Source organism: Chelmon rostratus, chromosome 22, assembly GCF_017976325.1.
Source record: "Chelmon rostratus isolate fCheRos1 chromosome 22, fCheRos1.pri, whole genome shotgun sequence".
Classification (NCBI taxonomy): domain Eukaryota; kingdom Metazoa; phylum Chordata; class Actinopteri; order Chaetodontiformes; family Chaetodontidae; genus Chelmon; species Chelmon rostratus.
Window position 1 is genome coordinate 15,818,949 of NC_055679.1, and position 12,418 is coordinate 15,831,366.

The 12,418-nt window shown below is 41.7% G+C and overlaps 1 protein-coding gene across 2 annotated transcripts in view; it reads left to right on the forward strand.

Moving 5' to 3' along the window:
* lin7a (lin-7 homolog A (C. elegans)) overlaps positions 1 to 12,418 on the forward strand; it is a 34,021-nt gene that overhangs the window by 14,633 nt on the left and 6,970 nt on the right. For both annotated transcript variants that reach the window (XM_041963887.1, XM_041963886.1), the window contains exon 3: positions 8,131 to 8,202. In XM_041963887.1, the coding sequence (XP_041819821.1) occupies positions 8,131 to 8,202 (72 nt within the window). The remainder of the gene's footprint in view (positions 1 to 8,130; positions 8,203 to 12,418) is intronic.

Consider the following 12,418-nt stretch of genomic DNA (forward strand, 5'->3'; position numbering starts at 1 on the left):
CCAGCTAAATACTGAGACGATGTGAAAAAGACAACATCATAACACATGCAATTGTATTTATTGTTTCTGTTAGGCGGGTGTAGTGCCTTTTCCTTTAGTACAGGAATGCTGCACAGGATGAAAACTTCAGTCTCTGCGATACTTTTGGTTGTGGTCAATTTAGCTTATAGTGTAATTAGCCACACAGCAAGTGATTTTAATAGTTGCAATTAGCTTTTAGAAGTGTAGCATTTAGCATTGACTTTACCCCTGAATTTGCGACTAGCTGGTGCAACCCGCCGCTATTGCAATGCTAAAAGCTGTTAACGTACTGCAGTTGTTCCATGATGTAATGATAACCAGCTGAAACACTCCCTGATTGTGCTGTAGTATGCAGCGATGCTAAATCCCAGGTTGCTTCTGATGCTGAAGAAAACAGTAAGTTGGGAGGAATTAAGGCTATAAAAGCAAAATCTTAGCGTACTTATGTCACTGTCGTGTCACATCAGTCAAAACTGTGATATTGTCGTATTGCTGCCGGAGCTGAACAACAAAACACGGCGCACAGTGACTTTTCGAACATTAAACACATCACAGGGCCAGAAAACATTATGAGCATTTCATAAACTTGAAGGCTTGATAAGCTCATTACACTGAATTTCAATTAAGCAAATTAAGCACTGTTAGAAATTGGTTTTAATCACATTTTGCACAGATGGAATAAAGTGTGAATCACAAACAGGACTCCTTGTTTTTCTCCTCTTGTTAAAATGCATTCATTCACATGCGTGTGGAGCCGCCACCCACTGATCCATCATCTTAACACCATTCATCAGGAGGCCTGGGTACAAAACAAACAGGAGCATTCACTCTACATGACACCACTACACAGGCTGATAACCACTGATCGGGTATATTGAGCGTCCTGTCTGCCGTGAACCATCGCCCAGTGACATGTAATTGTTGTGCGAACAGGAGTTTGCAGCGCAGAGACACGGACGACAGATGCCACAATGGCGTCCGTGTTGCGAGTTAATTGTAAACAGAGCGAACATGTAAATTATCCTGGAATGAAAGCGGACAATTAGCAGCAGACTCGATCGGTATGGTGGCGAGAAGCTCATCTTTATTATCTGGAGGGAATTGTGTTGTAATTAAAGGGACATTAAATGAGATTTTACTGCCTCAGAGCACAAAATAACCATCATATATTTTGAAATATTGATCAGCGACTCAAGGATTTCTCGGCCTGCTGCTGAGGTCTCTGGTTTACCAAACTCACTTTCTAAGCCATGAAAGTTTCTATCACCATCTGTTTGTAACATAAATATTTATAGAGGGTAAACAAAATCACCTCACTAATTGAAACACTGCTTCAAAGAGGGCTCATGTTAGTTTAAATGCTCGTTTGAATGCTAATTCACAATGCAGGCGAGTTATTAGCCATGCTAGCATCCTTACTTTAGCGATGGCAGTGTCCGTCTGCGTGTCAACTATCAGATGGGTTCAGATGAAACTTCACGCTGACATTCATTATATCCTCCTGACTTATCGCCCTTGTGAGGAATTGTAATAACTTGAACGCTAACAAGCACATTTTAGCATGCAAACACAGTAGGCTAAGATGTGTTAGCATTTAGCTCACAGAGCTGCTAGCATGGCTGCAGACTCCAGGTTGTGGAGCCTTGTGGAAGCAATATGAGAAACCCTGACTCCTACAAAAATACATTTTGACATTTTTGGATAAGTTATTGTCCTAATCCATTTAGTATGATGCTACAGAAGTCTTAGCATAGCAGCTGGAAGCACTGGATTTGATGCTTGACACCATAAGCTAACAGGTTTAGCCGACTGGGACACTTAAAGGTTACGGTTAGAAAGATCATGACTTTAATTGATAATTGGAAAGGTGGAGGCATTCTCGTGTTTTAATACAGCCCTGACCTTTTCAGTATTTAACCAAGACCGCAATCTTTCCCTTACTTTATCCAAGTGCTTTTAGTTACCAAAACATAACTGTAAGAATGTCGCTCATGCTTTAGTTGCCAGGAGAGGATATTATAGGAAAACAAATTAGATCAATTGACAGTGAACATTTTGCAGATCCGTTCAGTAAACACATTTCCTCGTTGTTTTGATTCTTTTTTTTTCCAAAACCACAATCTGGCTGCATTATGTTTCCCACAAAATGCTCTTGCTGATGCAAATCAATTTGCATGGGCATAATGTTTAGAAGGCGATAGCTTCAGAGAGGCCCTGCATCAGTTCCAGAAACAACTGATGCAAAGTTAAATGTTAGCAATGTCAACTAAGCTGTGTCACCAAAAGGGAACTGCAACAGGAGGTCGATACTTACCAACAAGGATCTGACAGTCATATGCACCATATATACACATCTTATACACTATACAGAGTGACAGGTGGACAAATAGAGCCGTGAATAGGCCAACATCAATTACATAATATTCTTATATTTCTGTAATCCTTTCAGCATGTTTCTAATTGAAAGTCATTAAAAGCTTTATTTAATAAATGTGGGAGTTCGTTCATTTTTCAGCCTGTGTCTCATTATAGTAATGAAGTGTTTGCCAACACTGGCAGCAACACCAATTAGGAGAAATAGCTTCTGACAGAACATTATGTAAAAACCATGACATCATGCAGAGTGACAGAGAGGAAGAAAGCACTAGTCTTCTCCTTTCACTGGGTCCAGCTCTCCTCCGGCCTGATCGGGGAAGCCTGACACATCCTGACACCGAGTGCACGTCTGGCAACCGGCTGACTGATCTCAGTGCCAGTCGCTGGAGTGCAATGACAATGACTCTCAAAAAGCTCTTAAAAGGGCCTCAGCAGCAGCAGCAGATGCCCTTTGCCAAGAGGCGAAGATGCACCCCACTTCACCCACAAAGAGCAGGCTAAACACAGTCACCACGGAAACCATCAGAGATGCCCTGGGATTTAACTGGGCTGCTGCAAGTCTGACCATGGTTTATAGTCGATTACAGGTTTGCAAGAGCCGATAATACGGCAGCTTCCCTCTGTGGTGCTGAGCCAGCTGGTGGACAGGTTGGACGTGCTGCTATTGCATACTGTAGATTATTATTGTTATTACGCAGAGCATTAAAGGAGTTGTTGTGGTGGAATATCGCAGCTCTCAACAGCTGTGTCCCCTGATGCACTGTTTGTATCGGAAACAATTAGAAGAGATGGGCCCACGGAGGAGGGGAGTCTCAGTGGCAAAGCGGCAGCGTGGCTGGATTTAATGGTCTGACATGCAAGAGTGTTTTTGAATGTGTTTGTTTGTGACGGGAGGGAGCATTCACAACCACAGGGTTCACTTACCAGATGATCACAGCGTTCCTCTATTTCAGGCACAAACGACCTGTTTTCAGCATCACTTTGAACATACATACAGCATCCTTTACATTACTGATGAGCATTGTTGTCGAAATGTTGTGTTTTGCAATTTTGAATGTGCTTATTCCCACTTTGCAGATAACCATTGACTCACATTCATTTTAATTTGCAGAGACTTAAAAGTGACTTACTTGCCTGTTATTATTATTTTTGTCAGTCCCACACATAATTAACATTTATTTGTTTTCTGTTCTGGGTTTGATTTTTTTTATTTATTTGAGATTTCAGATGTCAGAGCTCTCCGCCAGCTCTTGAACGCATCACACTGGAAGAAAAAAGTCAGTTGTTAAGTTAATTTTTATAACATAATGGCACTAATATGAATCCAGTAGCCATCTGGAAGAGCAAAAATGCATCCATCAGTCTAAAAAAGCAAATAAAGAAAAGCAAAAACACTAGTATAGCCCTTTAATGGGGACAGGTCAAGCCTCGTTGCTATTAAATTATATTCAAACTAATTTTGAGGGCACTCGCTTCTCTTTCCTCTGTATCATCCATCAGTATTAACCACTCTCAAGTTAAAAGAGCCATAAAACACAGGTTAAACTGTTTACGTCCTGCCCTCCTGTTCTTCATTTTGATCACACACACCTCTGTGACATTTCATTATCACAGATGACCTTTCTTCCAAGTCTAAGCCTTGTGTGATATGATTCCCTCCACCACACACACACATGTGACGGCGCTCATTTCACAGTCTGGTGGGCCGACGCAGAGCCTGTTACGATGGACATTCATATCCTGACTGTAAGTCCACCTCCAGACCTGATCCTGCACTCTACGGCTACGTCAATAGAATTTACTAAACATGAATCAGCTTCGTTATGGATGACGGGCTGCCTGTCAATATGAAGGATGAGCAGCAGGGAAAAGAGTGTGTTCAGCAGTGTTGGGCTAAATGACAAAGAGAGAGAGAGTTTGATGAGCCGGTTGTCTTTCTCCGCCACGTTCATCAACGACGGGCGGGAGGGGGGGGATCTCGGATCTGTGCGTTAGTCTCACTGCATCAGCTGAATGAGTTGTCAGGGTCAATCAGCCTTGCAAATGGGAAAGGAAGGACACAAGACAAAATGACTGGGAGAGCTAACCAGCTGGAAATGATGGAGAGTGGGAATTCGCAGTATATTGGGTTAGAGAGTCCCACGCGACGAGCACAGGAAGTGCAAAAAGCAGGCCAGAGCGATCGCGTCTCTCATCAGCTTTCACTTTGCAGTTGATTTTCCACTTCAGCAGAGATTTTCAATCAACTTAATTGACTGTGTTTTTTGTTATAGATGCAACAGCAAGCAAGGGCGGAGGATTTGCGTTGATTCCATCGTGATTCCCACGTCACATTAGGTTAAAGGATCAAAGGTGCATTTAGTCAGCCGGCGCAAGTTCAATATTTTCCCTCTGTGTCACGGTTAGCACCGCCGAGAGTGTATTGTATTGTTAAGTCCTGTGCTGGTTTTCCAACCCATCCCCCTCCATCCTCTCAGTCTCTCTGACTCAGTAGAGGAAGCAGGAAGCCATGGTTACAAGCAGTGTCATCTTCGTTTGCCCCGCAGGCATCACTCTATTCTCCGGCTTTGTGGCGTCCCTCTTGTAGGTGCCACTGCCCGAATCCCATCAGGAATAATGCTTGTTTGTGCTCCGCCTTAATCCACAGCTGAACCAGGCAAAGATGAAAAGATGCAGAAAGGGTTTGGCTAAAGGTGTCGCTGTTTTAGGGATGGACGGCGAAGACGTCAGAAGGGGAATTGAAAAGATGCCTGCAGGACAGCTGGCCTTTTTAGAGCAAAGTGGAGCCACAACAAGAGCAGAGTGACATTCAAAAGCACAGCTATTTGTTCCATGTCATGGCTCTGTTATTCAGGGCTCAACATTCAGGTTAAATACACAGAGAGACATTAAATGTGCGCTGGTTTCGCCTCCTTTAGAGCACCAGAACACACGTCTCAGTTATTTATCATTATACATAGAAAATGTATTTAAAATCTGAATTATTAGTATGCATATGAAAGGGGTCACTCATAGTGATGAATCCACAGACCTGATTGTGCAGTTCTGCTAATCTCTACCTAGCATTTTAGCATCTTTCAGCTCATTGTTTTGGTTTTCTGGCCCACAGCTTCACCTTCCAGGTGACGCATCCAGCTGGTTTTGGTGAAAAAGTTCTAAAAACTAATTTTACGCTAAACCTACCAAACAACAGCCAGAAGTTAGCGACTAGCTGGTGAACATAGTGGAGCAATTATCAGCTAGAGAGCCAAATTATTTCCACAAAGGTGTAGCTCGAGACATAAACAGACTAAACGGAGGGTGAATATTCACCAGGTGGCAGAAACACTACATTGAATATCTGCAGAATATGTAAATGTTGGCTACTGGATAAAGGGATGTTGTGTTTTCAGCTTGTTTTGCTGCAAAATATCAATTAATACTGCTTTATGGTTATATAATACAAAATAAATGTTTAATTTTCTTTTACTTACAGTATAAATATCCACCAAAAACTTTAATGCGAACAAAAAGGACTTAAAAGGAGACTCACAACCTAATGTCTTGGTATTTTTAAACTGTCAGACTGTTTAAAATGTGGAGCAGAATCATATATTCCATCTAATAAATGAGGAAAGAACGCAGCCATTTATTCAAGCATCCGCTCGTGAGAAGGCAGGCTCCCCTGCACCCACAATGGCCATTAATTAAGCTTTCAACTGCAAAATAAGTAAGTATAAAATCCATCACTGATGCACCCTGTGAGAGAACTGAGAACTCTTTTTTAACCCACCGCTGCGCCGCTGCTTCCTCTCACACAGATGCCAAACATCATATGAGCGCTGCAGCTCTGTCTGCATCTGTAGCCCTAGAGTCGTGTTTAAAAAGAGCCATTACTAAACATTTACGTAACTGAGACCAGTGTTTGCAGGCCCGAACGCCATTACTTTAACAGATAGATGAAGCCAGCGATGCTACAGATTCCCTGTCTGAGCGAATCAGAATGAGAGACAATTACAGGTAGAATGAATCGGCGCAATTAGCGGTTGCAGCAGTGTTTCGAAAAAGGACAACTGAGGGAGAAAGGAAGCCCCTCCGCAGGCAGACACAGGCGAGGAAAACCTTTCATGGCATTTATAAAGCTGTGCTCAGCCTCAAAAAGTGCAAAGGTGGAAGAAGGTGTCATTTGGGAGTTGGGCGCACGTGTGGACTGCGGGCTCCAGTTCTCCGAATGCGTTGGCGCTATAAATCTCCAAAAAATGTGTTGCAGCCGGAAATGTAGAGCCGCGCTCTCCAAAGATGCTCATTTGGTCTTTGAGATTCATGAGCAAACAAGACAACAGAAGCTCAGGGATATTTTCTCTGCGCTCTGAGATCTCTACATGCAAATATCTCAGAGTTTGCACCCTATAAGTATACATCCTTTTGATGATTCAGAGAAGCGGGGCCTCTGTGATGTCGTACTTGGCTACGTCAAAGCTACCATGCGTGTTCGCTTCCAGGCAAGCTGCCATACTTTGATGGGAGACATCATCTAGCGAGCGGAAACAGATGATTAAGATTCATTTCTGAGCCGCAGCAGCGGATACGTCATGGACAACAGCTCTGAGTTTATTTTGCACTGACAAACGTGCAGAATCGCTGCTCTGATTAGAATTTGCTGCTCATTTGCTCAGCAAACTGCCATGAATGTAGCATTAAAACAGACACATGTGTTTGGACTTCGTCGGGTGAGTTGCACCAGCTCTGCAGAAACATTTCCTCTGAGGCTTTTTGTAATCAGCTCATGCATCTCAATCATTTTAAACTTTCATCTCCGATTGTCACGCTCATTATTGGGTTTCAGCACTGGCGGCAAGTGACAAATAAAATCTGAAAACTCATTTTAAACAGCAAGATGCAAGACCTCTCCTCCAGAAACGGGTACTCTTGTCTCGCAGTATATTAACCACACATCCTCATTCAACACTGTCTTCTTCCCTCTTTTACTCTTTGAACAAGTTCACTTGTAAAATGTCTATAAAAGACACATCTTAACCGGAAAGGTCAGCTGTCTGCATTGATTCTGTCTGCCTCAGCGAATAGGCACAAAACCTTCCTTTTCACCCAACTGGATATATAGCAACCCATATCTTGGCACCAGTTCAGGCCCGGCAGTAATATATGACTGTGTGTTCTGGAGACTTTCTGTGCTGTTTGTAAGGTCCAGGACCTTAGGAGGTCTTTTCTTATTTGCTAAGAAATGCATGCATACCAAGGTGCTGCACAGATGAGCTGAATTACGTTAAGGCTAACATGTAATCTTAAAGGCTGGCACCCAATAACACCCTTAATGCAGTAATTGAAATATTCTCTTATCTTCTCCGAGAGACGCCTCACCTTCACATTTCAAAGGGATTCAGTTTTACATTCAGGTCTTAGTGAATATGACATAATCTTTGATTTGCATGGGCTCACCTACAAAAACAGATGTGGGCAAAATAATGTGATTAACATATTGTTTGCATGTGTGACATAAATGTAAACAGGCTTTTTTTTGCTGTCTTTGGGTAGTGGATAATTGTGGGCCTGAGTGCTGGGTGTCTTCCATCCGTCAGCATGCTAATGCAGAACGTGTCTGTACAGCCAGCTGTGAAGGAACACCATTATTTGACTATGGAAATGAACTGCTTGAGCTCAAACGCAGCGAGGTGATTTCAGTTTTCAACCATGTGAAACATAATTATAACACCTGTCTCTCTTCATTTCTTTCAGGTGTATCAGTACATGCATGAAACAATTACAGTGAATGGCTGTCCGGAGTACCAGGCGAGGGCCACGGCCAAGGTAAGAATCTGATCTCTACATCAGTTATAATCTGCAACGACAAAAAAAAAAAAAAGAGTGCCGACCTGTTAAATTACTCAATGATATCATTCTCATCTTTTGTTCTGGCCAAAGCAGAACGAAATCAAGTGTGTTCTACTTTGCTAATGGCCCTCATTAAGAGTGTGTGTGTAATTAAGCAAGTACCAATTTTGTCAGATTAAGGCAAAAGGCTGAATGCCGATATCACATGCTGAAGCACTACCGTAAATGTGTTTTTGCTGCTAAAGCACACTTTCACTGTTCACCTTCATGACTGGCTGTTGAGTTTAAGATGTAGTTTTTTTTTTTACACAGGATGTTCCTGCTGAGCTGCATATGCGAGACATTAGTCCCATTAATTGCAATTCTATTTTATGTCAGTAATTCTGAAATGCTTATTTCTAAGTGCAGCACTGTCTACTTTCTGATTGAAAGTAAGGATTTGTTAATAGTTTCTGTGATTCAGATTCACCTATTTTAGAGCACTGTAATACATTTTTCAGTTAATCATCATTTCTCATGCACAAAGAAAGTTAAATCTGCAATAAACTAGAAAAAAAATTATATAAGAGAATTTTAAAACTAACTGCCCAACACTAAACAACAGACAGATGAAGGTAGCGACTAGCTGGTGAGCTAATAAGTACAACACAGCAACATCTGAATAATACAGGAAATTCTCTTTAAGCCTCTTTCAGATATTCCAAATCAGTAGATTTAACAAAATGAATATATTTCATGTGGTCAGAGCTCTGGCTTTCTCATAAAACCCGTATCAAACTCTTTCATTTAGGCTACTATAGAATGCCTTATGTTCTGTTTTCATCAGTATAATCAATGCTAGCCTCAAACTCAGACATGCATTTTTCCCAAAACAAAGTCTGACAGCATATTACAAAATGTTCCTTAAATTTTTTTGTCTGAAAAGCCCCCTCTTCTTCAATATGAACCCACGAGAATTCCCAGCTCTTCATCCTTGTTTCAACAATCTTCAGTTACTAAATGTCTGCGATTTGAGCCATAAATCTTTCCTCAATTTCACATAACGTTCAGCCTGAATCATCAGATGAGCAGCCACTAGATTCCCATCTATAATCTGCTTTACTCCCATAAGACACATTTCATTTGCCTGTGATGTCACTTTTTATCCCGTTACACAACCTGGATGGGAAATGACTCCGTAAAAACCATGTAATGATAAAAGCATATTTGCCTTGGCATTGTCTCGACAGAGGCTCACTGTGGTGGATTGATTTCTTCATTCTGTTCTTGTTGATCAAAGTCTTTAGCATGTATTCAAATCAAACCAAAATAAGCTATTTCTACATTCACTTTGCAGGCTTTGATTTAATCCTGATCCACTGTTCATATCAGACTTTTGAAGAGACGACAGCCCATATCTGCATATTGATGCGATGCATATAAAATGTCAATAACTGCAAGACCTCATCCTTTCTTTATATCTTTGCTTCTCCCACTGAATCATTGAAATATTGCAGGCAGATATATTTTGTTGACAGGGGGGGCAGTGTTAATGAAATAAGATGATTTTGATCCACAGCAGAGAGCCTGACCTAGTCACTTGAACGGGGCTTCTCATCAGCGCCTCACCTGTGAGAGACACAAGCTTTAGTGAAAGACAACAAAGAGATGCGGCTTGTCTGATTTCAAATGGAGGATGAGGATGATGAGATGAGATGAGAGCACCTCTCTGTCCTTTTGTGGTTCAGTGTCCAGCTGGGTCCACTCCTCTTCAGCACATCACATGGAGTGGGTGGAGGATGTTCATAGAAATGGATGACAAAAACAGAGCGAAGTGTGTCTTTGTGTGCATGCAGAGTGATTGTGCGAGGCTCCAAATGACCAGATCTATCCTGTTTTGTTGGCTCCTGCATCCACCACTCTGCCTGGAGCACTACAGCTAAGAGTCTGGTAAATTGGAAATGAACACCTGGTTAAAGGAGTAGCTCAACATAACAATAAAACACGCTTATTCACTTTCTTGCTGAGAGTTTGATGTTAATTCCTCGAACATGTCAGTGCGTTAAGTATGGATCTAGGTATCAGGAGGTGATTATCTTAGATTAGCATAAAGACTGGAAGCAAGGGCTTACTTAATCACAAGTCAAATCTCATACACAAACAGAAATGTAAAAAACAACTTTTTTTTCTCTTTTTTTAGATGAAAAGATTGGGTTGTGTCTGTGCATGGATGATGGAGCCAGCGGGTGATTAGCCTAGCTTAATTATCAACTGGAAGCAGGAGGAAACTAGCTAGCTTGGCTCTCTCCAAACTACAGAAAATCACCCTCCAGCACAGCTAAAGCTAGCCAATTAGCATGTTATATCTTGTTGTTTAGTCCGTACACAAATGCAAAAACACCTGTATTTGGCTGTTCCCAAAAAATGTTGAGCATTTAATAAATCACAACTCAACCTTTTGGCGTTCCTGTTTGTGCGTGTCTTAAAAAAATGTGTTCATTTGCGAGCTGTATATGTGCCCACAGGTATATTTTTGGTGAGAGCTAGACGCTTCTACTAGCTATTTAAATGAGGCTAATGGCCATTTTTAACTTTGGAGAGAGCTAAGCTAGCTGTTTCTCCCTCACTCCACTAGCTATTTATGCTAGCATAACTACATTTCAAACTGGGGAGAGCCCAGCTAGCTGTTCCCTCCTGCTTACACAAGCTATTTAAACAAGATTATTCATCGTTTTTAACTTTGGAGAGAGCCAGGCTAGCTCTTTCCTCCTACTTCCACTAGCTATTTAACATGGTTAATCTTCCTTTAAACTTGGAGATAGCCAGACTAGCTCTTTCCCCCTGCCTCCACTAGCTGTTTAAGCTAGGGTAATCACCTCTTAAACTTTGGGCAAAGTCAGACCAGGCTAGCTGTTACCCTGTTTCCACTTTATAAGCTAAGCTAATCACCTGTAGGCTCTAGCTCCATACTTCATGCACAGACATGAGAGTGATATCGATATTCTCATTTCACTCTTATTTGCAAAAAAAGGTGAATAAGTGCATTTCCCACAATATCTAAAAGTATTTAAGATGCACAGTATGAGACATTTTAAAAAAAGAAATGACAGTCTTATTAATTTCTTCCTATTACGTATTACTGCATTTGGAATATATCCTGTAATTTGTGAGGTGGGCACTATTGTCTGATCTGAAAAATGAAGTTTTTATTATTGACTAGAGGAAATTTCACTCTGCAGAGAAACTGTGACGGTTAAGCTGGGGGGAAAAAAAGAAGTTTCCATCTCTTTTTTCTAAGCCTGGAGCAACCATGAAGACATGATTTAAGCAGCTTTAAAACTCCTTCCTACTTTTCTTTCTTTTCCCCAAACTTTGAGAAGTCACTGCTCCTAAATCTGTATTAAAATTGCACATCCACTGGGCAATTAAGCACACAGCTAATGGCCTGAGCTGGCTTAGCTGTGGGGACGCTCTAAACTGGGAGCACCGGATATTTTTAGAAGTTTTTCACTGTCTTCGGAGAGACTCACCAAGCCTGGCCGGCGTGCCAATTGCATTCAATCAGTATCAAACATAGTGTGAAAATAAAAAGGATGCATACTGTAGCAACGGTATTGAAAATGAAGTCTATAAGCTGCTGGCGTAATAGTGACGAAATATGTGAAACATGCTTCTGTTCATCGGCCTCTCATACTTAAGTTAGTGAGACGGCAAATCTCCTGACAGCTGAGATTTGTGTTTCACCTGAGCCATTCGATTCTCTTTGATTGCTTCATTAATTAAATCAATTCAGCCTCTAATTCCTGGCTCGAGGCCATTATTACTGATCTTAATAGAGACAGGGACTATCAGGGCTGCATGGGCTCCAGAGAAAATAATGAGAGCTGATGATCAAGTGATATAGTAAGTCATGCTGTACAGTGCAGTGTGGTTACCAAATAAGTATCCTCCAGCTAGCTTTTGCATTTAAAATGCCTCCTGTGTTTGAGAGGCGCCGGCCATCTGCCAGATTGTTTTTTTGTTCGCAGAATGCCAGATAAAGTTGTGAAGGTCGATGTGCTGTGAGGTCTGGGAGGCGACGGCGTGCATGCTGAGGAGCTGCCTCTTGGCTTCACAATGGGACTGAGAGGGAGGGAGGTGGAGAGGGAGAAGAAATGGAGAAGGATAGAGCGAGAGAGAAAAGGGAGGGAGAGGGGAAGTTGATCACAATGAC